The sequence below is a fragment of the Gracilinanus agilis genome, chromosome 6 (genome assembly GCF_016433145.1).
Source record: "Gracilinanus agilis isolate LMUSP501 chromosome 6, AgileGrace, whole genome shotgun sequence".
Classification (NCBI taxonomy): domain Eukaryota; kingdom Metazoa; phylum Chordata; class Mammalia; order Didelphimorphia; family Didelphidae; genus Gracilinanus; species Gracilinanus agilis.
In genome coordinates, this window is record NC_058135.1 from 286,999,392 (window position 1) to 287,027,046 (window position 27,655).

Consider the following 27,655-nt stretch of genomic DNA (forward strand, 5'->3'; position numbering starts at 1 on the left):
CGGGGGCCGCCCCGGAGCCGCCCGGAGCCGGCGCGGCCTAGCCAGAGCGGCGCAGCCGCGGGCTGGCGTGAGCGGCCAGCCCGGCCTCCCCGCACTCCTGGCTGGGGCCCATGCGGCCGGGGCCCCCGCGCTGAGCCGCCCGGTGCCCGCGGCCCTTCCTCGTAGCCCCCGGGCCCCCGGCCCCGGCGGCACCATGTCCAGCGCCCGGACCCCCCTGCCCACGCTGAACGAGAGGGATACGGAGCAGCAGGTAGGAAGGAGCGCCGATTGCGGCCGCTGCCTGTGCCCGTGCCCACGCCGTGCCGGCCCGGCCTGCCCTCCTCTCCACTCCTCTCGGCTCCGAGCCGACGGAAAAGCGGCGGCGACGGCTTCTTCCCCTTTTCCTCCCCGGGACCGCCTCTGCCGTTCCGGGCTGTTGTCGCCCGGGGCCGCCCCTGTCACCCCGCCGCCTGCGCGTCCTCTTGGGCTCTTTCCTGGGGGACCCCAGCCCGGCCGCTGTCACTTTCCCCGACCACCTGTGGCTCAGCCCGCGCCGCCCGGGGCCGCGAGGCTCCTGGGCCCCCGGGTCGGGGGAGCCGCTGTCTGGACCCTGACCCCCGGGAGGCTCTCTACATCTGACCCTCTGGACGCTGGCCACGAGCCAGGGGGAAGCCGGGCCAGTCGACCACTCCTCACCCGTCAGTGTCATTTGTCACCTGAACTTGCCCCTTCTCAGCTGCCTCTTCCGGGGCCGGAGGCGGCTACACCGCCTGCGCCCCTGATCCCCCTAGTTGGACACCTGGAGTCGCTCCCCTGGCTCCTTATCCCTCCTTTCCTCCTCCTCTTTCCGGGAGAACCTGCTGCAATCTCACCTGCCCTCGATCCGTCCAGCCCGGCTTCTTTTTCGGAGGCACTCAGGCTGGAAGGAGCACCTCGGGGGACGCCCCCAAGATCTTTGTCCGGGATCTGAGTGTCTGAGGGGAGAGGGCCGTTGGCTGAATGCTGCTTCAGTGACAGGCGCTGTTGACCTTTGGAACCCCGTAGTAGGGCCCCTCTCCAGCTCCATCTTTTCCCTCTTTCTCTCTGTGCATCGGAAAGCCCCCCCCCCTTGCCTTCCCCCACTTTCTCCCAATCTTTGTTTTAGCCAGAGAAGGCAGACTCTGCTTGAACAGAACTTCTGACTGAACTGGGGGTATTTGGGGAGGGGCATTTAGACTTCTGCTCTCCAGAAAGGAGAATTGTAGGCTGGCCAGACGCCTGCCCTCGGTGTCTCTCCTTGAGGATTTTTGTCTCTTTTGGGCTCTTTTCTCCTGCTTTTCTCCCCCAGACAATAATACCATGCCATTCTCATGGTGTGCTCTCAGTGTGTTTGCTGAAGGAGTAGACCAATGAATGATGCCAGTGATTGGGCTGCCTGGCAGCTCCCTGCTGCCATTTTATTTTCTTGAAGCCAGTTTAGAGACTGTTGTGAGTCTGGTTATCCATCCTTAGCCTGCCCCCACCCATGAGTTACTCTTTCTCTCTTCCCACAGCGGCTTCCCCTTTGGGAATCCCTGGAAGAGCTGCTCCTACTAGCTTAGCCCCAGGCGCTCTCCCAAGGAATATCCCAGATTCACAGCCCTTGAGCAGGTGACCCCATTGGGGTCTGGAAACCAAGCAGGCAGCAGAGCCAAGAAGAAGAAGCCCCCATCTTGTTCTTCCTGCTGCTTTTCCATGTGAAGACAGTTGCAGCAGCCAGTTGGGTGCTGATGAGAGGAGTCCTAAGGTTTCCCCTTCTTGCCAGCAGGGCTGTTGTAGGAGGAGACTCCCCACCCCCATTAGAAGCTCTCTCACTAGGTTCACATCGAAATTTCTTAAACCGGTTCTGCCAGAAATAGGTAAACAAACAATCGGCATCTTCAAGCTTTTCCTTCTTTCTTTCCTCTTCCCTTTTTCGGGGGGGGGGGGGGGGAATGATGAAAACACCTTCCGAAATGCTGAAGAACAGAAAGAAACCTTATGTTGCCAGATTGCCTGCTTTCTGACAGTCAGTAGGCTTGCTCTGCCTTGGAGGTGACTTTGATGACACCTGATTCTGAATTCATTTCTGTCCAGACAGGACTTCATGTCCTGCAGTGGGTTTCTTGAATGGGGACTGTCATTTCCCTGGGGGAGGTGTCTCAGGCTGTGGTGGGGCAGTGTTTGGGACTGAGCTTTTCAGATGGGACTCTTGGATTGGAGGTTTGGCAGGCATGACAGCAGTCAGCAAAATGACAGCTTATCTTCTAGCCAGTGGCCACAGTAAGAGGAAAGTGTGGTGTGAGGCATGGCTTTCAGAGCCTCTTTGCCTTTGACTGGGATCTCATATGAATCAGATGTCCTGAAACCTGCCCCTCTATTTGAGCCTCAGAGACCATCAAGGCTAATCCCCTGGCTCATGCCCCCTCCCCCCAAGCCCCCCAATCTGCTGGTTCCTGTAGGCAGTGGGCATATTGAAGTTGCTTTCAGCCCTCCAGGAAGCTCAGCATTGCTTTTTCTTTTTCATCAGGCTTTGAAAGCCCTGGAGAAAAGACCAAACCAGGATAGCTCGAGACCCTCTGTGTGGATTCTGTAGATTCTAAATCATGAGTGGCTGCCTTCTCTCATGTATGGTTAGTCCAGTCAGCTTTGCATTGACCAGTTTTCTCTCTGTGCAGTGGAGTTAATAGTTACACTGTACGCCCCACTTGGTGGATGTGAGGAAAAGCCTTTTGTAATCCTTTAAAATGCTATAGATAAATGGGCTGCTATTAATATGTTAATGATTTCCATGTAGCTAGGTTGACTGTGTGTCCCTGTTGCAGGCACTGGGAGCTGGACTGTGGGTAGGCACTGATTATACTCAAGAGGATGTTCTTTTGCCCTATGGAGAGTCTCTCCTGCCCTGGGTTGAACCCTGGTTGGGCCTATGACTGGAATCTTCTCTTCCACATTAGGTAGGCCCTGGAGCTCAGGTAAAGGGGCCTTTAGATGTGGGCAGTGCTTTTCTTAGAGGCTCTGGGGGAGGTTAAAGGTGATTCTGGAAACAATTCCAAGGCAGTCTGGGTTAGTTCTTGGGCATACCTTCGGTCACTGCTCTCTCAACTTCAGGGAGAAGCCACCACACAGGAGGTTAGAGCTTGATTTAAGGCCATCCTGGATGTGGTCTACTGGTTTACAGTTGAAATTCAACTGGCCGCAGGTTAAAGCCCTCTCTCTCCAAGGGCTGGATAGCCTTTCCTGTCTTAACCAAAGATTGGCCGGAAATCTTTTTTTTTTTTTTTGGTGGCTGTTGTGAGTGAAATTCAAATGTTTTAAGGTAGGACAGGGCCAGGAACATTGCTGGGAGGTTTGCACAGTGTTTTTATGGGAAGTCCAAAACTTCCCAGGCTATACTGGTTCCCCTTTGAACAGAATGACTCCATCTCAGTGGGCATCTGTCCTGGCTGGCATTTCTTCTCTGCTCATAGGAGCTTTCCTTATTCTTTTCCATTTGTATTATATCAACTAGAATAAATATTTCATGTTTGTAGTATAGTCAGGCTTTGGGCTCTCTGGCCCATTATTGACAAGCGAGGTGGGGATTGGGGAAATGAACCTCTTTGGCCCTGTTGCTGTTGTGGCTCAGTGAAATGGGCTACCCAGCACTCCCGGAACCCATTAATGGAGTGAGATGGAGCCTCTTGGTAACCCTTGAGCTGTCTCCTGGCTTTAGCAGATTGAAAGGTTTGAGGTGGTCTTCCTTTCCTTGGATCAGCTCTGTGCCTGGCTCTTACTGAATAAATCGGCAACATCTTTCTCGCTCAGCTTAGGTCTCATTCTTTTGGCCTCAAAGCAGTGCTCTACTCTACTAAAAAGAACCTCTGTCTTGGAGAATGAGATGTGTGGTGGGGAGGGCTTGATTCCTCTAAGGGTCTTCTATTGATTTCCCACTCAAGAAGAGCTGGTGGGTGATAGGTGTCTGGGAAGTGACCTCTTGAAGTTAGTACAGCAGCAGTTTAATAAAGTCACCAACATGATCAGCGAGCTCTTTCCTCTCATTTTCTCTCACTTAATGGGAGATTGGGGTTTTGGAAATTTTACTTTTGAGTCTTGGGCTCTCCAAACCTGTTTCCAGCCCTCATCAAAGCTTAGATGAGTCACTGAAGTGATCTACCTTTTTCTTTCCTCTGAAACCTACCCATTTTTTTTTAACCTCTGAAGAGAGCGATGTTAGGTACTCTGTGTCATCTGTTGAGGGAGGAGATCCTACCTACCTGATCCCTGTCTTGCTAGGAGTGGAATTCTCCGATCCCGAGTAAATTTTCTGAGTGTTTCCAGGTTTCCAGGGTTCCTGACTTTCCCTTTTATAGTGAATATCTTATGACATGCTCTCATCTCATCCTGTATCACCATTGAGATTAGGGCAGGGTTTGAGTGACTAAAGCAGCCTCCGGGGCTGCTGCACACCGAGCTTTGAGATCTGAGCAAGGAAATCTGACTTCTCTTCCTTTTCTTGCCCACTAGACATGCTTCTCCATTGGGGGTATAAATAGGTTATATCCCTTTATCTGAATGTCTATTTTTGTCTGGGGTGTTTGAAGTTTCTCAGTCCCTGCTGAGAGCTCTCTCTACAGATCTGTCTTAGAGGAGGGGGTTGGTATGTGTGTTCTTCCTCTTCTCTCCCCCCTTCCCATTAGTCTTCATTTTTTATATTATACATTTTCCCCAGGGGCAGAAATAAATATTTCCTCCTATGAACTGACTAATTTTGGCCTTATAAAGCCCAGTAATCACAAGGTTGGGGGGACAGATACTGGCAGGAAGGTGAGCCCCAGAGGGAGAATTTGTGTTAGTTACATGGCTGGCTCTGGACTTCTGCCCTTTTTCTTTTTAACTTAGGGAAGGAAGGTGGAACTGGCCAGGGGCTCCTTTGCAGAACCAGTTAAGCTGGTTTCCAGCAATGGCCTATTTTCCTCTGCTAGCTGGGATGTTGGCTACACAAAGGTCTTAGTCCTTTGGGACTTTAAAAGGTTCATTGAAGGCAAGCAGAGATGACTTTTGCAAACAGTTCCTACCTACAACCTGCCACCCCCCACCCCCCCAGTGTTGAAGAAGTTGGTTTGAGTTTGGAGCTTCCACCCTGGCCATGCTCCCCCCTCCCCCCTTTCCTTTTTGCTCACCTCCTTTCCACCTTGGGGCCCTCTTCTCAATTTGCTGCTTAACCAAAGGATTTTGACATAGTCAGAGGGAGGGGACTTGGCCTGAAGTGGGGTCCCCCATTGTTGAGCTGGTTCAAAGGCCCAGGTTCCCCACTTCTAGCCCTTGACTCCTGGCTGCTATAATTGGACATTGTTAAAAAATTTTTTTGGCCTGAGACCTTTTGATAGGGGCTGCCAGGACAGCAGCCAGTCCAGGCTTGTTGGGAAAAGGGGCAAAGCTACTGCTGTCTTTTGGATATTGAAGTGGGATGGAATGGGCTGGGCTGGGCCCTTGACTTGGGAACAGGTAGAAAGAGAAGAGGTCCTCTGCTGGGACTGCCACTGCCCCCACACTTCTTCCTTACGGAGTCAGGGATGAACCTGCTCTTCAGGCAGTGGGCCAGGGCAGAACTGTCAGTTCTGCTCACTTAGAATTGTTTTTCTATATTGCTGTGAAATTGAGGAAGTGCTCTAGTCCAGAGAGAGAGAGAGAGAGAGAGAATGTGTGTGAGTGAGTGAGTGAGTGAGTGGGGTGGGGGAGTGTCTGTGACAGAGTCCCTGCCTGGTGGTGGTGGTGGTGGGGAGCAGGCTGCTTTCTCTGCTCTCCAAGTGATTCTCTAATTACTGCTTCCCCTGAGCACCCTCACGCTGGGGTTTTGTTTTGGTAACTGATATCCTGTGTGCAAGGCGGCCCCCTGTTTCCTCCACCCTCTTCAGACCGGAGGTTCTGCTGTCTTTCCCCCACTCCATTGCTTCCCCACTTCTGTTACATGACACAGATGTCCACTTGTTCTCTGCTGACAGTGTTAATGTCTCTTGGGGCTGCGCACTTTCACCTTGCAGTCTCAAAAGTTTGACCTTTTCTGTTTCCCAGTCTCAGAGGAAAGTGGGCTGTAGTAAGGTAGCTAGATTTTTGGATTAATGACGGATTCGAGAGGAAAACCCATCAGCCTGCCTCCCAGTTCACTGAGCCCTTCACAGCCCTGGGTCACTTTGCCTTTCCATTCCTGTTTTAAGTGTCCTAGTTGACTGGTATAAGAGATCCAGTTTGGGAGGGCTCTTTGGGGAGTTGGGGGGATTGTGCTTTTAGATCTGGGATCAGAACCCTTTGGGTCGCCTGGTCCTGCCTCCAGGACTCCAGAGGTATTGCGTAGTATTTCAAGTGTCTTTCTCTCCATCCTCCTGGGGCTGCCTCCTTTGGCTGGGAGGGATGTGAACAGCCTTTGTGCCGGCCCCAGCCAGCTGTCTGAAGGAGAGCTGAAGGCTGTTGGAGATCTTCGTGCACATCTCGAGGGCATGCATTTTTCTGAGTGTTCACTTGTGATTTAAAGCGGTCCTAAGCTTCCTCTTATAAATTTTCATCAGACACTAGAAGACTTCTGCACAAATCCAAACTTGAGATTCCCTTTATCTTGTTCCTTGTCCTCTTAAATGATCAGGACCTTTTACAGAAGAAAGGCAGGATCTTGTGCCCAAGTCATGGCCATTTGGCCTCAGTGCTGCCCTCCCCATTTAAGGCTGTAAGTGGGGAGTTTGGGAGTGAATACTTCTAGGCGCTGTTGAGACTTGCTTCCTCAGATCATTTCCTCGGGTAGCATGGAAAATTTGTCTTTAGGAAACCTGGAAGATATGCCATAGTCTGAGGATTGGTGACTTTGTGGACTTTATATCCTGGAATGAGGAGATCTCCACTATCACTTTCACCCTTAAAAAAAAAAAAAAAAAAAAGATTCCAAAGAAGAGATATACTCTCCTCACTTCTTCGAAGGGGTAAGGGGTGGTGGATCTACAGGGTGGAACATTGGGTATAATATCAACTGCCCTGCCCCTCCATGGATAGGTTTTTCTGTCTTTATTTCTCTTACTTGTTTTTTTTAAAAATCCTTCCCTTTCCTCTGGAATCTATACTGTGTATTGGTTCCAAGGCAGAAGAATGGTAAGGCTAGGGCAGTGGGTTAAGTGACTTGTCCAGAGTCATATAACTAGGAAGTGTCTTGAGGTTACATTTGAACCCAGGACCTCCTATCTTTAGACCTGCCTCAGAATCCACTGAGCCACCTACCTGCCCCCATAGATCACTTAATATTCTTTTCAAAAGGCAAACAGGATTAAATGACTTGCCCAGGGTTACACAGCTTGTGAGCAAGAAATCAGCTGAAACTGGATTTGAACTTGTGTCTTCCTGACTCCACACCCAACACTACTCTAGCTGCCCCTCTCTTCCTCTTTATAAAAAAATTTGTTTTGGTTATGAGATGACTCTGGTGGGGACAATATAGAGAAATATCTGGGTGATATAAAAGCAATCATCAATAAAATCTGTTGAACATGTTTTATTGAAGCCGTTTGCTTTATGCCATAGTCATCTCATTCCTCAATTGAACCCTTCTTATAACAATGGGAAACATCCAATACTGTGACTATATCTGACAGTATAGACCAGAAGTCAGTAGCTTATGGCCTGTGGGCCAAATCCTGCCTGTTGCCTCTTGTTTTTGCTTTGGATTATTATTAAATAATATTTTAAAATTTAAAAACCATTCTTAGCAAGTGGTGGGCTGGATTTGGCCTTTGGGCTTATGCCAGCCTCTGGTACATATCATCCTTTGTTCTCATGTCCCCTACTTCTGGACTGAGAACTGCATATGTTTTACGTCTCCCCTGCCAAGAGGTATGTTTTATCACTTTCCCAGGACCTTCCTTGGTGTTTTTTTCCCTACAGTATTCAATCACCTTAACCCCTCCCTGTTAGAGAACAGGAAATAGATCACTAGATTCTTTCATGTGGAACATATGACCAGGGAGAATAAGAACTCATGCTTATGTAGATTTACAAAGTGAATTCCTCAGGACAAAACAGTGCTGGTACTATCTCTAGTATACAGATGGCAAAACTGAGGCTTGAAGAGATGAAAGGCCCTTTTTTGCCCATGATTACCCAGCAAGTGTCAGTCAGGATTTCAACCCAAATCCTGGGCTTGCTCTTCTCTGCCTTAGTGCCTGTGTTGACTTGCAGCACACGTGAGAATATTTCTCTTATGCCGATTATTGTATGTTCCTTTTCCTTCTGGCATCTCTGCTAACTCTTCTGATCATTTCCTTTTTCTCTGTGATTTCTTTAAATTCCCCTCCACCACCACCCTGTGGACATGCTCCAGACTACCTCAACTTGTCCTCTACTCTGCTGCCATTTGTTTGGCTGACCCTGTAGCATTTGAAAGGTATGGTACCAAATCTCTCCCTCCCTCCCTCATCTTGGTTATCTTGAAATGACTGAGGCTTCTTTTTCTTTTGTCCTTTCTGAACTCTAGAGAGATACATTAATAAATGTTTTCTGTGCAGCACCAGGTATATAAACACAAATAAGATGATGCCAGACCTCAGGAAGCTTACATTCTCGTGTAGAAGGACCACACTTACTGAGAGATGGGTGGAAGCCAGGCAGATGAATAAAGTTCACTCAGTGTCCAAGGAACAGAGTTGGCTCTCTTTTTCAATCTCAGGGGTCATCATTTGATAGGAGAGAGGGAATACCACGATTTCATTATTCTTTATTTTTAGTGGTAGTGTGGTAAATCATTTGGTTTGCTGGCCCTTTGGGATCCTTTGGGCTGCAGGAGACAAGTGTCCTGGTTTCCCTGGACCTCCAGATGTTTTCATGAACTTTGCTGCTAGCCACTGCATTCTCCTTTGCAGAAGGCATCTTTGGTCCAGAAGATGCCAGGCATCCTGCTGTGGTGACTTCATGACAGTGGCCCAGGCTTAATGTCACTGATTCATTCATAGTAGGAAGGAAACCAATTGTCCACCAAAGGTGTGTTCCCCTGGATCTGGATTCTCTGAGTTAATTCTTTGTGAAAGAGAGAATTGATGTGGGCATCAAAGCCAGGCCCCAGCACTTCACTTAGTCTTTCTGTGTCCTTGGGGCGTAGCATCTCTGAGCTTTGGCATCCTGACTGAAATATGGGGACAGTAATGCTCTCATTTTCTCCTTTAAGAGTTTTTTAGGAAAGCCCTTTGTATAAACCCTAAAGTGAGGTGGGAGTTACCATTATTATTGTTGTCTGAGGGTTAAGGACAGTGCCTCAGGGACAGGACCTGACACTGGACTGGACTTTTTCCTCTGACAGATGCTGGATATAACCATCCAAACATTCCCTTGGGAGAGGCCTACTGAGGAGACCAATTGATTGTTTGGGAAAGGACAAGTCATCTCCAGATGGTTCAATCCAGACTTGGTTGAATTCTCCTTGGGATTTTTACTATAAGCTTTTGTTTCTCACTTCTCTTAGTTTATCATTTGGACTTTAGGAAAGCTTCTGCTGATTTGGTAGCAGCCCCTTCTCCCTGACCTGGAGCTGACTTGAGTGTTTCCATTCTGGGGATCCATGCCATCAGTCTTGTATTTTGATTGCATTATAAAGATCTGATGGGCACTGTTGACTCATTTAGCTTTTCCTAGGGCAGCATTAAAGGGCTTTTTGGCTGGCTGTTGGTCAGTTTTACATTTGAGAACTGCAAGACTGGCTCTCTCCTTGAAGAACCTTGGAGCCGTTAGCAGCTGGCTGGTGGTAGGATCCAGGCTCTTCCGACCCATCATTCTGACATTCTGCTTTCCCGGTTGAGTTGCTTGCTCTAATCTATGTTGATTTTGCCTCTCTCTCTCTCTCTCTCTCTCTCTCTCTCTCTCTCTCTCTCTCTCTTTTAAATGCTTATATTCTGTGTATTGGCTCCTAGGTGGAAGAGTGGTAAGGGTGGGCAATGGGGGTCAAGTGACTTGCCCACGGTCACACAGCTGGGAAGTGTCTGAGGCAAGATTTGAACCCAAGACCTCCTGTCTCTAGGCCTGACTCTCAATCCCCTGAGCTGCCCAGCTGCCCCTCTTGCCACTGTCTCTTAATGAAGCACACCTTCCATATATTACCCATCTAACACCACATTTTATAGAAGGGAGATCTTGGGGTTAGGCTGTGTAGGCTTCACCTTTCAGTTTGCATTTCACTTATTAGAACTAAAAGCAGATAAGTTATGGAGACACACATTGAGTTTAAAGAACTATTTCTTTCCAATTATCTGAGCCTGTGTTCATTTTACAGTTTCAGCAGCCCTCCTTATTTTGTCCCTTTTGCCAGGATGGTCATTGGACAGCTTACTTTATAGCCACTTCAGCTAGATTAAACAAGCATTTCCATTGGGACCCCTCCCCCCAAAAAACCAGACTCCTTTTGAAATCACTTTCTCTCTAAATGATGACTTAAGTTACTATGACTTGCACCTCTATTTCCCATCAGTGTCCCTCCCCTCACTATGGGATGTTTCTCTCTGTCCATGTCTTTCTGGTTTAGTCACAGACTTGTTTACCTTGGCTTTATCCACTTGCCAGGTAGGAAATGTAAGAAAGCATTTCTTGCTTGCACCCTTGCTCCTCAAAGAAGATTTGCTTCTGCTATTAGCCAAGGCATTACAGTGAAGATTATGCCTTAGACATTTTTTGTGTGGCCTTTGGAGGCCCATCTCTGTGTTCTAAGATGTTGATTGGGAAACATTGTCTTAATGGGCTTGGGCTCTATCCCTAGGGAACAGAGGATGCCTTTGTCCTCTTGTCCCCTTTGCTTAGCTGGCATTTGGTAGCCTCCTATTCTTAAGCAGTGTGGAGTTAGAACTGAGGAGTATGGCCCTGGGTTCTCAATCTAATCTAATCTTGCTCAAGTATTAAAACATTCAGCAAAAGGAGATGATGGAGGAATCCTTGGAGCTAGGCCTCAGTCTTGAGTGAAGAATGTGATATTTCAGAATTTGGACCTGAAGCTATTGCCTGGATCCTCATCGTTGTGTTGCCTTCTAACCTTGGGTGGTATGTTTAAAGCTGTAGGAATAGTGTAAATGCAGGGGTAACTCCAGCTCTCCTCTGGGGCCTTCCCATATCTCCACATAAGGATGCATTCAGCTCTCCAGTGATTCAAGAGATGGCTGGGAATCCTAAAACATGATGCACTCTGCTGCTGCTTTTACCCATGTCCCAGGAGTCTGAGCCCTGGACAGTGGACTCTGAAGGAGGCACCTATCAGACAAGCCTCCTCAGGCACAGGGTGGTGGGCCACCCAGCCTGGCTGCTCTTCCAGGCCTGTCTGTCTGGCCCTGAACTACACTTGGCAAGGGTATGGGGGGGATTCTCTTCTACTTAAGAGGACCCTCCCCAAATGGACATTTGAGTACTGTTCCAAACTGTACCTTCACACCCATTGAAGCAGGCTGGATTCCCTTCGAGTTCCTTTTTTGGGCTGGGGCTGTCTGCCACCAGTACACAAAAAGGTACAGAGAGCTGGGCTTTTGGCCTGGGCTGCCAAGAGAGTTGAGAGCTGGTAGTGCCAGGCCTCTGGGTGCCTGTGGTGCCTTCCATTTATCCCTGGGAGCTGCACTGTGGCTGTCCTGTTGATTGCTCTTAATCCTTTTGCTTGTGTAATTCTCCCCTTTCCTATTTGTACTCATTTGGTCTTTTTCCTTCTGTTGGACTTCTCTTCTCCAAAGCCCATACTGGTAGTGGTGCTGATTGCCCAGCTTCTTTCTTAGAGACCACAAGGTTCCTTTCCTTCCAGGGCTGGAACTTATTGATGCTGGGTGCTGCTGACTAGTCCATAGCTTTGAGTTTCCAGCAAGTCTGAGGATTTGCTGACCTAAGATCTATTCTGGGTGTGGTGCTCAGGAGCGGGTCCTATTCACTTTTATCTTCTCTTTATCAGAGAAGCTGAGGACCTTGATTGATGGGGAGTAACTAAAATGTCCAGGCTATTGTAAAGTGCTACCAGAGGTGGCCTTAGCCCTTGTACTTGTCCTCAGGAGGATGCCTGAACTAAAAAGTCATTCCCCTCTCACCTCCCAGGAGCTCCAAATTGTTTGGCATTTCTGTCACTTTAGTTTCAGCTCCTGGTTTTATGACCACTGAGACTTAAGTTAAGGGAGAGGATTTAGAGCTGAGAGGGCCACTAGCTCAAACATGTGGTGTGTTGTGTTTCTCCCCCCCTCCCCCAATCTATATTACAGGAGATGGAACCAAGCCCCAGGTTGGACTAGCCAGCTCTACATCACTGAATTTCTAAGGAACAAAAATAGGATTTGAACTCAAATCCTTTGACTTGAGGTTCAATGTTCTTTCCTTTGGGGAAGGGTAGTATATTTGACTTTCTTCTTTTTGGGTAGATTTCCCAGGAATAAGGCAGGAAGAGGCAGCTGTAGCAGATCCAGGTGTTCCTTAGGAAATCCTGGCTTCGGCTTCCATCTGGAGCCCTTGGGGATGGATGTGGCTCTCACTAATGGGTTGGGTCCTTGGGGCTTCTACCCTTCTCTATGGTTCGAATGAATTCCCAGAGAGGAGAGTCTTTACTTTAATTACTATGATCATAGTGGCTGATGGGAGGGCTGCTTGTTAATTGATTAGATGACAATCCTTTACATTGATTTTGAAATGTTGGGAATATCTCCCCCCCCCCCAATAAATTAGGGTCAGGTGAATTTATTTTGGTAGATGGAAGAGAGAAGCCAAGTATAGGTTAAGCTTTCTGCATCTCTTAAGTCTTATTTTATGTCCCTAATTTCCAATTTCTTAATCAGAAAGCAATTCAATTGATTTCTTTGGCTCCTTGGTGTAGGTACTGAGCAGTTAGTTGGCTTTCCTTCACTCAGCCCTTTTGCCCTCTGTCTCTTTGGCAGCAGGAGACGCCTTTATTTGGTTTGGTTGCATTTTTCCTTTGCTCTCTCCCCACTCCCACTGCAGAATGGATGAACCCTATTCTGAAATATATTTTTAAAACATTGTTTAAAATCAAACACCCTGCCTTTCTTGAAACCACAGAAACTGCTTGTGAAACAAGTGATGGGGCGAGCTGCCAACAGGGAGCCAAATGCAGACTGTTAAACACCAATCCCTTAATGACAAAATGGCAAATGTGGGACCAAAGCCTGCAGGATTGTTGTGGAGAGAAGGTTTTTCTTCCAAATGAAATGTTTAGGTGCTGAGTCTCTACTTTCATATTTGGGATGCATGAATTCTAGGCATTCTTAATGGTAGACTTCTAAAAGTGTCTCGTGTGGCTGGTCTGTTATCAATTCATAGTTCAGGAAAGGTTTCATCATTATGTAAGGAGTGTCCTGAAATACAGACCAGCTCCTTCCCCCACCCCCCCTTTTTTTCCCTTTTCTTTCAAGGAGGGAGGATGAAGTGGTTAGAGCAAAGCCTTGGAGTGGTTTCTATTCCTAACCCCACCCCATCTGGGGGATTGAGGAATCGGAGCCAAGCTTTGGCTCCCACAGGAACTCTTCAGTATTGGAGGCTGGTACCCCCTCCCCCAGTTTCCCATGTTTTCCCATGATGACAAACATGTTTGTTATTGCTGTTTTGTCTGTGACAGTTTTTCATCTTTGGGCACTGAACTGAGGGTCTTCAGCTACCTATATTTTCAGAATTATACACTTAATAACAGTCTTAGTCTCCAAGTCTACTCTGATGCTGCATGGTGATGTGGAGATGTTCTTAGTCTCTGGAAGTCTGCTAACAAAACATAAGATTCTTGATTCTCCCTACCAAGATGAAATTTTGGTTTGCTTATGGGGTGCAAGGAGAGATTGGATCTGAGGACCATCCTGGCCAAGGCTAGGGAGTGATTCCTGGAGACCTTATCTTCTGAGAGGACAAAGAGGCACTCCTGATCCTGACGGTCTCCAGCTTCCTTGGAGAATTGAGATAGTACTTGGCATGGTATTTTCTTTTTCTTTCTTTTTTTTTTTTAACTTAGAAATAAAATCCCATTGACCATGATAGTCAAGCCATAAATATCTGCTGTGTGGCACACACTGTGCTTATGTCCAGAGATAATGGCCAGAAAATGAAAGAAGAAATGTTTGTGGATAGAGACATATAGAATGAGGCCATAGTCAAGCAAGGCGGGATGGTCTGGAGTCACAGGCACTGGGGCAGTAGTATCAGAGAATTTTTCCATCTTGGAGGCAGAGAGAGCAGGATTGGCTGGGATACAGACACAGGACAGAGATGGTGGTGGTGGTGGTGGTGGTGGTGGTGTGTGGTATGTGGTGTGTGGTGTGTGTGTGTGTGTTGCATTGGGTGCTTACAAGCCAAAGAGAAGACTTGCTGTTGGAAACTAGAAAGCAGTCAGGAGCCTCCACAGCTTGAGGAGAGAGTGACAGGGTCAGACCTGCCCTTTAGGGAAAGGAAAAGCTCCATTGTGGAGGGGAATTCCAGGCACTCTTAGGGGCCACTCAGTCTCCTTTAGGGAAGAGTAGTGTTTCCTTATGGTTTTCTTTCTTAAGAGCCAGAAGACTGACAGCATGGCCTGTTTGCGGGAGGAAAAATGGACCAGGAGGGCCAGTGCCAAGGCCTTGGCCTTTAGACCCTCTGAAAGAAGGCTGACTGAATGGGAGAGGAGGGCAAGGGGAACAAGGGAAGGGAAAGAGCCCAATAAGTAGTCTTTGCCTTGTCCTCGTTGTTGGCCCCACTGGAGCAGTTACTCACTATGGTACCAAAATGGACTGATAGTCCTCTCCTAAACCTTTGTCTACTTTTTTTTTTGGAAGTTTCTCACCCAGAAATCACCTTTTCATTTGGAATGTTAATGACCAGTAAATGTCTTTATAGTCAGCCACCAGGTTTTAGTCATTGGTCAGTCACCATGCAAAGCATATAGATTCATTCGTAACTATTATGATGGCCATTCAGCTAATCAAAGTAGTTTGCCATGGGATTCTATATGGTCTTAGACCTGAAAGAACTGAAGACATTGTTGGACAGATGTGAAAATTGAGGAATGGAGAAGGGACGGGTCTGAACTCGGATCATCCAGGGATAAGTGGCCAATCTGGGCCTAAATTCTGTGTTCATTTCTGCTGTGTGTGGTTGGGGATGGGGGAAAGAAGGGGGTTAGAGGGGGAGGATGGGAAGTTGGCCTCATAGTGGGGTTGGAATGGTGAGCTGGGATTCTCTCCAGAAAGAGTCTGAAATGGCAAGTGAGCACAAAGGATGGGATAAGGAACAAATGGATGATGAAGTGAAAAGAGTGTTGGCTTTGGAGGCTAAGGACCAGGGCTGGAATCTTGGCTTGGATACTTATACCTTTTGGGACCAGTTGAGGCTTCATTGCTTCAAGTGAGGGGGTTAGAATAGAGGATCCCAAAAGCTCTTTCTACCTTTTAATCTCTGGTCTTAGGAACTTAGTCGATGGATTTTCTTTTTCAGTTTTGTTCCTGGCATCTTTCTAGAGAGCCTGTGGTATGATTTCTATTCTATAGGTGTGTGATGGGGTGGAGATAGGAGGAAAGAAGACCGTGATTCTTCAGGAAGGTCTCCCAGGGCTGTTTCTTAACCAATAGACTCCTCCCATATTTTATCTGGTATCTACCATGGAGTCTTTGAGTGGTGATATTCTCAAGGTCCTCAGGGTTTGTAGGGCTCCCTGGCAGTGCTCATCTGTCTACAGTAAATAGAGCAGTAACAAGCACTCATAATTCATTTATGTTTCCTGTGTCCAGAATGCTTAGGAGATGCCTAGAGAGGACAGGCCCCTGCTTTCCAGAATCTCACTGTCTGAGAAGGAAATATTCAGGAGCTTAGCCAGCTAGAATAAGGGTATTCACAGGAGGAAAAAGCCTTCTGCTTGTATCTCTTTTGATTTTTCTTTTTAACCCTTACCTTCTGTTTTAGGATTGATACTGTTAGTTCCAAGGCAGAAATTTAGTAATGTCGAGGCAATTGGGGTAAATTGACTTGTCCAGGATCACACAACTAAGAAGTATCTGAGGCCACATTTGAACTCAGGACCTCCCCTCTCCAGATCTGGTGCTTTATCGGCTATGCTACCTAGACACCCCTCTCCTTGCTTTCTTGATGTCTATAGAGTGACACAGGACTTTGAAGTCCTAGGCCAGTTCTCTTATTTTATTGAAAAGAAAGTGGAAGCAATCAGAGAGCACTTCTGATTTGACCAAGATTACATTGGCAGTAAGTAGTTGAGCTCAAATTTGAACACAGGCCCTCTGAATCTTGTTCCAAAGCTCATTCCACTATCCCTTGTTGCCTCTCAACTCCTATTTACATTTACACTCACTAGAGCTTTGTGATCTGTTCTCAGAACTGGTGCCACATGCCTATCTGGTGTGGTCTAGTCATAGAGAAAGAACACTGGGCAATTTCTTCAAGTCTTATTGGTCCCTCATATTTCAGTGTGTTTTACTTTTTCTTTTCCATCCCAGATTATCAAGCTTTCTTGATTGTCAGCAAATTAGGGGGAAAACTTGAGAAGAACATGATCTCAGCTCCAAGGCAGAATTGTGATGGAGATCCCCCCCCCCCAATATGATCCTTGCTTATTTCTTGCTGATTTGTCTTTCAGATATTCTTTGACTATTGAAGTTGCCCTAGCCTCCATGTGTCATTATGGTAAGGGTATGCTAATGCTTAGTGGAATACGACTTTTTTAGAAGAGAATTAAAGGAGGAGGGTATGCACTGTTGCCTGATGGTTTCAGGATCTCACATTGTAGAGAAAACTATGGGGAGAAAATGAGTGAAGGTTGAGGACTTGTCTACCTCCTTGGAGAAAGGGACTAGGGTTAGAAGGGGAAGGCCCAGTCCTTCACTGTCAGCATCTCTGGGGATTTATTGGCCATCAGTTGACCCTTAAAATAATCTGTCACAGAGGTTCTTAAATCTGGGATCATGAATGTATTTTTAAAATATTTTACTAACTTTTTCAGTTATGTATTTTATTTAATGCATTTAAAAGCACTCTGTGAAAGGATACATAGGCTTTACTGGATTGTCTAAGGAGTCCCGGACACAAACAAGATCAAGAATCTGTGAACTGGCAAGACTGTGCTTCCTTCTTTATCACAAAGATTTGTCCAGGATTCCTGGAGAAGCTCATGTTCCAGGAGGCCAGGGCACGGGAGGACCTCCTCTTATGTTCCCAGGAGGTCCAGAGGTGGCAGAACTGTCTTTGTGTGCTGATGGTTCATCATGAGCTGTGGTACCTTGGCAGTGCCCCCCCCCCCCCTTTTAATTCAGAACTTTCTTTGCAACAGGCTTGACCTGGCTTTTAAATCTCTTATTTTCTGAGCCTCCCTTGAGGACTGTACCAGAGGGGGGTGTGTGTGTGTGTGTGTGTGTGTGTGTGTGTGTGTGTGTGTGTGTGTGTGTGTGTGTGTGTGTGGTGTGTTTCAGGGGGTGGGGTGCAATAGAACTGAGGGCCTGTTAGACTGGTCTGCCCCTGCCCACTGCTTTCCCTCCCTGAAATGGGGAGGGAGACTGAAACCCCTGCTTGTTGAGCTCTGCTGAGTCAGTCTCTCCCCTAGATTACGCAGCCTGAGGCTGCTCCTCACCCAAGAGTCCCTAGAGTCTCCTGGGCTGCTGTGGGAATGGGTGGGGAGGAGGGTAAGGGCAGGTGCCAGGACCAGGTGCTGGGTGTGTCCTTCATGGTAATAGGGGATGGGTTCTGGCAGAGCTGCCTGGTGGGGCCTGGGGCAGGTCTGAAATAGATTTGGTCAGGGCCCCTTTGGGGGGGGGGTGCTCCTGCTGCCTGGATCCACTGTGTCCTGAGAGAGAAAGGCTTGGGGTAAGGGGTGGGGAGGAGACACAGAGCAGACACTGGCCAGAGCCCTATCACAGAATGCTGACTTAGGAGAGAGGGGCCTGATGGCCTAACAGAAAAGAACACTGAGCTTAGTGTTGGGTTTCCTATTTATTAACTTTATCTTCCTGAACAAGTCATATGTTAAAAGGTCATCCCTGTCTTGCTGACTTCCCATGATTCTTGAGCGGCTCCTAGGATCAGAGACCTAGAGTCAGAAGAAGCCTGGAGGCTGTCTGGTCCAGCCTTTTCATTTTACAAGAGGGGAGATTGAGGCCCAGCAGGTTACATGGTTTGTCTGTGGTCCCTGAGCTGGTAAATGTCCGTGGTGGAATGTGAAGCCACACTCTGTACTAGAGGAACAGAAGATAGGAGCCAGCTAGCTCTCCTGCCTCCCTTGGGTTGAGATAATGGGTTCAAAAGAGCTTTGTCTCTAGCTTCTCCAGTGACATTTGTTGCCATATTCCCAACCCCTTCTGCTTCTTGAAGTCTTTATTTCTGGGACTGCAACCTGTACCTTCCCTCTGTCGCCACCCCCCAATTTTAGGCAAAATTTTGCTTATAAGGGTTGTTAGACTATTGGGCTGTCTTGACTGATCACCCAGACTCAAGAAGCAGAGTTCTTTGCTTCCTGGTTCACTGTGGCTAAAATGCTGATTTAGTGCACCATACTCTGAAATCTGTAGTTCACAGAGCAGATGAGCTGAAAGAAGTCATACAGTCACCTTAGCCAAGCCTTCCCCTTTATATATGAGGACATGAAGGCCCAGCAGGGTTGGGATCTGTACCACAGTTTGTGGCAGAGAGGCAGAACTCCTACCTCCTAGTCTAGGGGCTCTGTACTATACCTGATGGGAGGTCTGCCACCTTAGAGGAATTGGGCCCAGGTGTCTGAAGAGGGACCGTGTGGAAAGGGCACTGGGAAGGATATTGGGCCTAGCTCAGATGACTTGATGTGGGTTACCTCTGAAATTCTGCTGGTGACCCAGTGTTGCCTCTCCAGGGGAAGAAAGAAGGCCCAGAAGCATTTATTGAAAGCTTGTGGCACCTTCTTTCTAAGTGAAGCCCAGATGGAAGTGGCTGATCAGAGAAAATGAGTGGGCCCTGGGTAGGGGCTCAAAGGAAGGGCCAGGAGGAGCAAGAAGCACCCTGTTGACTCTTGGCTGCTGTGTCTTCCTCACAGCTGGCATCTTGTACAATGCAAACTGGCTTTTCCCCATAATCTTTCTCAGGGCCAGTGGAGTCCAGATTAGAGATGCTGAGAAAAGTCTCCACTCGTTTAGGTGGAGATTTTCTAGATCTAGTGTCTGCCCCTTCCCCAGTGGAATAAGTCAGGCTTTGGGGAAAGCTGTATTCTGCCTGGCTCTAGGAGAGATTTTATGCAGACCTACTCTCTTGTGTTCCCTGCAAGGTCAGTGAAATGGTGGTGGAAGAGTGTATAGACTTCTCCCTGAGAGTCCTTTCCTCAGGAGACATGGGATCACAGGCTCCTACTGGCCCAGCTGGGTCTGGGGGTGGGGTGGTAGGTTCTGGACTTTCTTCTATCTCTCCCCAAGCATTTCTAGAGTTCACCAGCCCCATTCTGTGGCAGCCCCAGGTACTGCTGAGGGAAGGAAGAGCCCAGCCCCCTTCCAGGGCTGGGGTTGCACACCCTTAACCAATGAGAAGCCCTCCTTGCTCTAAAGCTATTGGTTCACACACAGCGAGTGGCAAGGAAGAGCTCCTGGGTGAGGCTGTGCCCCAGTCAAAGAGAAGATGGGACCTCAAATATCACCAAAGGAAAGTGGCTTGGGAAAATTGCACCGGAGATGTGGGCGATGAAGCACTTGGCCCAAGTAACATCAGGCTCCAGATTCACCCTGGGAAAGTCCTGCTAGTGGAGCAGTTTCTTTCCTGACCATAGGAGGGGACTTGCTGTACAGACAGTTGGACCTCCCTCTCTTGTGTTGGTGAATAAGCTTTGTTCCCACGATGCCCAGCAAAACTGACTGTTGGCTCTCCTTCCTTCTTCCTGAGACCATAAGCCTCCTGGCCTCTCCTGTTCTGTTCCAGGCCCAACTGATGATGGGAACACCAAAGTTATTGGTGGGCAGCCAGCCCATTCCTGCCCCTTCCCAGGATGTTTGATTTTGCCTGGTCTGTGTAGTGGGTTGGTTCTCGGGTGTGTGGAGTGGCCAGAAGCAGTCTGTGCTGTGGGTCCCCCACCGGCAGGGCGGTGCTTGGAAACAGGAAAGCGTGATCTTCCCTCCTCCTCATCCCCTCCTGCCAAGCAAACTGGAGCTAGAGAGCAGGAGCTTGCCCGACTTGCCTGCCGCTGCTCCCCATGACGGCAGAGATCTGGGGGAAGATTAATGAACGTGTGAGTAGGGAAGCTCCTTTGGGAGCTCATTACCTCAGGGCTGAGCTTGTGGCCACTGTTGTGGTTCCCTTTGGGCACTAGTGAAATAAGGGGCTTCTTGGAGAAGACCATGCCCCAGCTCCGGTGGAGAGCTATAGCTCGTTGCTCTCTCCACTGCTTCTTGGGTGTCTCTTACTAGAATAAGGGGCCCACGGTCCACCTTCTCTAAGCTAAGTTGCTTACTTCTCAGCTTGCCACTTGGAGTTTTTCACAGCATGAGTATTGCTGCCCCAATGAAGCTCCAGGGAAGCATTCAGGGGAGTTGTAGCTACCCCCTTGTTGCATTAAAGAAGTTAGAAAGCTCAGCTAAGCTGCATGAAGGCCAGCCTGGGTTTGGAAAACTTGGCTTCCTTCTGTGGTGGGACATGCAGCATCAACCTCCATGGCTGGAGGCTTCCTAAACTGAACTGCCCTCTGATGGCTTGCGATTGGATTGCAGGGATGAAGAATCCAGGGTCCAGGAGCAACTGAATGGGGAGGGGGCCATAACTTAAGGGCTGGGTTGGGTAATCAGTCTGCCGAGAAGCTAGAGAGGCCCTGGCCTTCCCTTTCTCCCTGGATGCCCCTCATCCACCCACCTTTTGCCTTTCCTTTCTTTCTGCCACCCATCAAATTGATTAAGCCCTTCTGGACCTGAGCTCAGCAGGTGCATATGAAGATACGTCTCTGGCTTGGTCTGTGATTAGGATGGACATTAGATATAGGAAGTTGTGGTTTGACTTTTGGCATCTGACAACAGAAGGGGGAAGGCTTTTTTTCAAATAGTTGATGCTACCTCTTCCTCTGCTTGCCTGCAAACCTCCTTCCTGATCCAAAAGGCCTTTGGCAATTTGGATTTTAAAAAGTAATTGGAGGCGGGGTAGCTGGCCAGATCCAGAGTTGAGAGGTTCTGGGTTCCAATTTAGCCTTAGACACTTCCTAGCTCTTTGACCCAGTATTGACCAGTATCTAAGATAGAAGGTAAAGGTTTAAAAAAAAAAAAAAGTAATTGGGAGGGAGGCTCTTCAGGAACCTTGAACACTGTTATTGACCATACTCCCTCCTCGAACAGCAGAAAAATTAGCAGTTTCTCAAGGTCACTCAATCTTAAGCAGTATTTGGCCTAGTTAGCTGGTTTGGCATCTTAGAAGGTTTCTTCTTTATATTTGGGCAAAAACTTCTTGGTGGGAGGCCTCCATGCTGTGTTCCCAGGGCTCCCCATGTACCAGGTTTGCCCCTTTTCTCCTCTCCACAGGTTGTTTTAATCCTCTTGCCTGTAAACAGCCCGAGCAGACCATGTTTGCCCTGCTCACATGAGCTGGTTATCTCCCTGTAGGATGACTGGCATCCAGGCTGGAGAGATTGCAGTCACTTGATGGGGTGGAGCTGTCTGCAAGAAGAGTTGCAGACCCCAGGAGGAAGTTTTCCTTGGTTGGGTTTAGAGGAAAAGTTGGGGATTTGTTTTATTCCTTCAGGATAAACAAATAGTGCTCTCTGCATGTTTCAGAGGGCTGGCAGCTCAGCATCTTTCTTTCTCACACTCCTTGTGTTGTCCTACATTTCCTATAGCTTGGGTCCCATTTCTCCTTCCCTTCTACAAACCTCAGGCTTTTAGAGTCTCCCTTCAGGGGTCCAGGGCATCCAGCTGTTGGAGGAAACTGGCCACGGGCAGGTGGTTAGTTCATGGAATGCACAACCCAACAGGGGAAGGAAAAAAACTTCCCAAGCCATAATGCTGTTAAGTAGTGGGGCTGGGGGCTGCCTGGCTTGTCCTGCTCTCGGAATCTGAGACTAACCTTCTTGCTGGTTTCTCTCATTTCCCAGCTGGTGACCTGACCAAGAACTTAGCTCCAGCACATGAACCATCAAACAGGGCTCTTAAAATACTGTCCAATTTCCCCACTAACAATAACCTCTTAAATGAAAACAACAATGAAAATAATAACTGATCCTTAGGCAGTGCTTTAAACTCTGCAAGCCACTTGGCATCTTTACTACAAGGGGAATGAGGGAGCAGCCAGGCAGCTCAGTGCTTGAGAGCCAGGCTCAGAAATGGGAGGTCCTGAGTTCAAATCCTCAGACACTTCCTAGCTGAGTGACCCGAGGCAGGTCACTTAATCCTCATTGCCTAGCCCTTACTGCTCGTCTTATATACAATATACAGTATTGATTCTAAGATGGAAGGTGAGGGCCCTTAAAACAAACAAACAAATAAATAACTAAGTGGTGGGTGGGTGGGTTTAAATCCTATGGGAATTATGATCCCTATTTTACAGACAAGGGAACCAGAGAAGTTCACTCAGGTTACCTTTCTTGTGCAGGGTCAGCAGCTTATAAGGAATAGAAGCAAATTTGGAACCCAGCTTTTTCCAACTCAGCCATAAGTTTGCTTTCCATTGGGTTCCGATGCCACTGGCAGCCATGGAATTAGAATCCCCAGGCCACAGGATATTTCAAGGCTGGTGACATCAATCTGGTGGAGTCTTTATCTGATGCCTCCCAAGTGCAAGGAGGAGGTGACCTTCATGCCAGTAGAGCCCACACTGTGACAGGCTATGAGTCCAGGCCCCTTCGGCACCTGTTCAAGGGACAACAGAGCTTAGTGGAGAGAGAGAACTGTATTCCCAGAAGGGTGACCACCAGTGTGTGTGTGTGTGTGTGTGTGTGTGTGTACGCGCGTGTGTGTGCGTGCACATGCATGTGTTTAAATCATAGTAGTTAATGCAAGCATGCATCTTGTCAGTGAAGGGGGAAGACTCACATGGATGAAATAAAAGACCGTTTGGAAGAAGTCATAGTAGGCACAGTGGTTCATCCTAGGGATGGTTGTTCATTGTAAATGTTTGTATTAGAGTAGACAATAAGCAGGAAATTGGGGTTTTAGAACTAGTTGGCCCATTTGGGGCCTATAAAATGTCCAAAGTGGGTGATCAGAACAGTGATTTGAAATCTTTTCCTGGCAACCTTTGAGAATAGCGTGGGACTATGTCACCTTGGAAAAGTCTAGTTGGTTGCAGTTTCCTTTGAACTCAGACTCTTGGGATTGTAGAGAGAGATGACTCTGTCTCTGTCTCCTGGCAGGAGAAAGGCCAAGACCTCAGATGAGATCAGTCACAGTGAATATTCAGTAAAGACCCAGTTCTTGCTATAGAACTGTTAGACCAGAGGCTGAGTTAGCAAAGCATTTGGAATCTGTAAAAATTGTAGCTCACTTGGTCATTTCATTTTTTAAAATCAACAAAAGTTCTTCTTTATATCTTCCCCCTTTGGGGAAGAAAAAAAAAAGAAGAGAAAATCAGAAGCAATATGCCTTTTCTCACAAGCTGAAACCCCTTATTGGCCATATCCAAAAACCATTTCTTCTGGCTTGAGGACTTTAGTCACTGTCCAGTCTATTGTACCTTGTATGTAGATATCAAAGTGGACATACAAACAGGTGGTCAGAAGAGCTGCCTTTCCCATGATGCTTTTACCCACATAATTTCCTTTGGGGCTCATAGTACCCTTGTGAAGGAGGTACTACAGGGAATATTGGCTCCATTTTACAGATGAAGAAACAAATGCATCAAGGAAATGCCCATGGTTACACATCCAGGAAGTTTGGGAGGCAGGAATTTGAGTCCAGTTCCAGCCCTCTCCCCTTTCAGACTCTTTAAAGGTTTTAGAGGCAGCTTGATCTAGGACTCCAGAGCCCTAAGTTGAGTCAGAAGGCCTGTGTTCCAGTCCTGACCCTGCCACTTAGCAAATGACCTCTCTGAGTCCCAATTGGAGGGCTGCTGGGAGCAAGTCTTCTGAAGCTATTGAGTTAGAGTGCCCCCCCCCCCCTTTACTAGTTGTTTCCTTTGTTAGAATGGGAGATCTTGGAAGTCAGAGATTGGCTGTTTGCCTGTATAGGTATCCCCAGCACTTGGGTGCCCAGTGCTTGGCACACAACAGTCTTTTAATAAATGCTTTTGACTTGACCTGAGGTGGTTGTTTAGTCATTTCAGTGGTGTCCCACTCATCATGACCCCTGCTGGGGGGTTTCTTGGGAAAGATCCTGGAGTGGTTTGTCATTTCCAGCCTTTAGCTCATTTGACAGAAGATGGAATTGAAACCAACAGGGTAAAGTGACTTACCCTGGGTCACACGGTTAGTAAGTGTGTGAGAACAGATTTGAACTCAGATTTTCCTGACTACAGGCTGGGTACTCTATCCATTGTGCCACTTACCTACCTTGACTTGAGGTAGGTCTTACCAAATGGGACTAGAAATCACTCCCTGACACACCCAAGGATCCCCTCAGCCATCTTGTCCTAGGCTGCCCTCCTAACCCAGGAGATTTAAGCTCTTCCCTGGGTCAAGACGTAGGCCTTCCCAAGCCCAAAAACCCGGAAACGGAAACCAGTTGGACCATGTTGGATCACGGGAAATGTAGTTTTGATACATTTCCCATGTCCATAGAAATATATACACTTTTAGATGGCATTTCCCAGATTTCACTTTTACATCCCTCTAGTGCTGAGTACAGAAGGAGAAGCCTTTCTTGTCGTGCTTGAATGCCTAGCCCCCAGATGCTGTCCATGTTCTACTTCCTCAGCTTGGAAGAACAAAGAAGGAAGAGAGGGAGGGGACATATATCCCTTGCTCTGCCCACCCCCCCACCCCCAACCTCCCCTCAGACATATTGTCACTCTCAAGGCCTGGATGTCCTATTGCCTCCCTTCCTACTACAGACTGACAAACTGACCTAGTGCCCCTTGCTAGGACTCTTGTTGCTGTCACCTTCTTTTGGAAGGAGCTACTTGGAAGCTAGGTTCAGATCTCATCTGGGCACTGCTGTGTGACTGGACAAGTAACTTAAATCTCTCTGAGCCTCAGTTTCCCCATCTAGAGAATTACAGCCCCTCCCTTGCAGGGTGGTTGTGGGGAATCACAAGATAATGTCTTTAAAGCCTTTTGTCAGCCTTCGAGTGCCATAAATGGGGGTGATTATTTCTGCTCTGTATAATGGGTCCTTTTGTCATTGCCTGACATGAATTTGTCTATGTCCTCCCTTCCCCAGCCCTCAAGCCTTCTCTTAACAAAGATTTTTAAAGAGAAAGTAAAAAAGTTTCAGCAAAACCAGTGGATGGAGTGCCTGCCTGGACAGCAGGTGCGGTATCCCCCCACCCACCTCCACAGCGATCAGGGGAAAGTGTTTGTCCAAGAGGCCTGCTTCTCTCCCCTCATTTCCCAAAGCCTCCATGCTTCTCTGAATTGTTCACAGTTGTCCTTCCAGCGGGATGGATTTACATTTGTATCTACAGCTGGTGTGCCATTGTCCCACGGATGGGCACCGACTTGGCTTCTGGTTCTTGGCTGGTACAGAAAGTGTTTGGGGGAACATGTGGGTGTATGTGGGCCCTTCTTTTTCTCTTTGTCCTCCTCGGACTCTGTGCTTAGAAATGGGACGGAGACTTTGTTTCCAAGGGAAAATATACTTAGACTTCCAGTGTTTGAGTTGGAAACTGGCTTTGTAAGTGGTGAGACGAATTCTCTTGTGGCTGCTGGAAGTTTCTTTCAAGGCAGGCGCCTCACCCCCACCTCCACTCCCCACTGTAGCCAGGTGAGGCAGTGTATATATAGTAGGTGCCAAATGATCAGCCGAGACAGTACAACAGAACTCGGTGCATCTGTGACTTCCTTGTTCTGGGAAAAGCTTTATGGGGCGGTCATAACCTTCGCTGAGAGTGGTTCTTAGTCAACAGACCCCGGTCCATTGCCAACCTTTATTGAAAGTTTTTTCAGCCTATTAGGATTTTGCCAGAGTTAAAGCTGCCCTAGTAAAGGTTTTGAGAACTCTGAGCCCCAGTTAGTCATTGAGCATGTATTAAAATGCTTACTGTGTTCTTGCACTATGCTAAGTGCTAGGGTTATAGGGGGAAAAAAAAAGAGAGAGACTGGTTCCTGCCCTCGGACTGCTTTCTGTACAGTGTTCAAAGAAAATTCTTTGGACACTGTTACATGTAAAGTACCAGGGAAAGAATGGTGGTAGGGTGGCTTGTGCTGGGGAAAGGACCTCTGTGATTTCCTTAAGACAATCCACTGGGCTTCTCTCAACCAGCTCCTGCACCAGCCATCCCAGATAGCATACTAATTGCCTAGTTCTAGAAGTTTCATTTTCTTTAAGGAATTTTGTAAAAAAAATATTTTTTATTGAATTCTTGTTTTTACATCACCTATAATTCCCCCAGGATCTCTCATTTCTCTTCCTCCCAGAAAACAAATACTAAAAAAGAGGAGAAAGTTAACTCAGCAGAATAAGCCAGCGTGGCATAAAAATCTGATGTTACATGTAGTGTTCCATCTCTGTGGCCCCCCACTTCTGTAGAGATCTCAGACTTGGAACCAAGCTCAGGCTCTCCAGTTTTCCAGTTGTCATTCGAAGTGACATAGTTGTTCTTTTGGTTTGTTGGAGTTAAATACTCCAGTCTACTTCCTTCTCTTGACATCAGCTCATACTTCTCTATAGGGCACAGAGCACTGGACCTGAGGATTTGACCTCACAAAGTTGGGAGGTCAGATCCAGCCTCAGACTCTGTGACCTTGGGCCAGCCTCAGTTTCCTCAACTGTAAAATGGCTATAATAACAGCATTTGCCTCCCAGGGTTGTCAGGAACATCAAATCAGATCATATTTGTAAAGCACTTTGCAAATACTTACGCATTATATAAATGCTAGCTATTATTATTCTAATTAATTGCCTTTTACCTGAGAGTATCAGACCCTTGAGAAATGATGGATATCTCAAAGTCTTAGGGCAGGTTTAAAGTATTAAAGATGAAATCTGCACTAAAAATTTTGGGATACCCAATATTTGATCCAAAGATTTTTTTCTTTGACCACTTCCTGTATTATTCTAGTTGCATTAATTTTGTTCATGCAAAAACATTTCGATTCCATGTAACATAAACTATATGAGATATTTTTTTGGTAATTTCCTCTATCCTTTGATTAAGAAGAATTCACCCCGTTGATATGCACAGAGGTCTCAGAAGAACAATTGCAAAGTATTCAGAAACACATGAAAGAATGCTTTAAATCGTTAATAATAAGAAAAGTGCAAATCAAAACAACCCTGTAGTTTTACCTCAGACCTGCAAATTGGAAAATATGACCAAAAAATTATAAAAATCAATGTTGGAGAGGTTGTGGAACATTGTTGGTGGAACTCTGAAATGATTAAAAACCGTTTTGGAAAGCAATTAGGAATTATATAAGTTGACAAGAAAAAAGTCCATACTTTAAAAAAATTAATTCCTTTTTCACTTCTTTTTTAAGGCAGAAAAGTGGTAAAGGCTAGGCACTGGGAGTTAAGTGACTTGCCATACTTTTTTTATCCAGGACTCCATTTACTGGGTTTATACCCCCAAGGAAGCCATTGATAAAAAGGAAATACCCATATCCACAAGAATGTTTATTGCAGCACTTTTTGTGATAGGAAAGAACTAGGAACAAAGTAGATGCCCT

General features: G+C 47.3%; 1 protein-coding gene across 1 annotated transcript in view; it reads left to right on the forward strand.

Moving 5' to 3' along the window:
* Positions 1-176: 176 nt before the first annotated feature.
* MARK2 (microtubule affinity regulating kinase 2) overlaps positions 177-27,655 on the forward strand; it is a 59,888-nt gene continuing 32,409 nt past the window's right edge. The window contains exon 1 of the mRNA XM_044682192.1: positions 177-250. Within this exon, the coding sequence (XP_044538127.1) occupies positions 194-250 (57 nt within the window). The 5' untranslated portion in view covers positions 177-193. The remainder of the gene's footprint in view (positions 251-27,655) is intronic.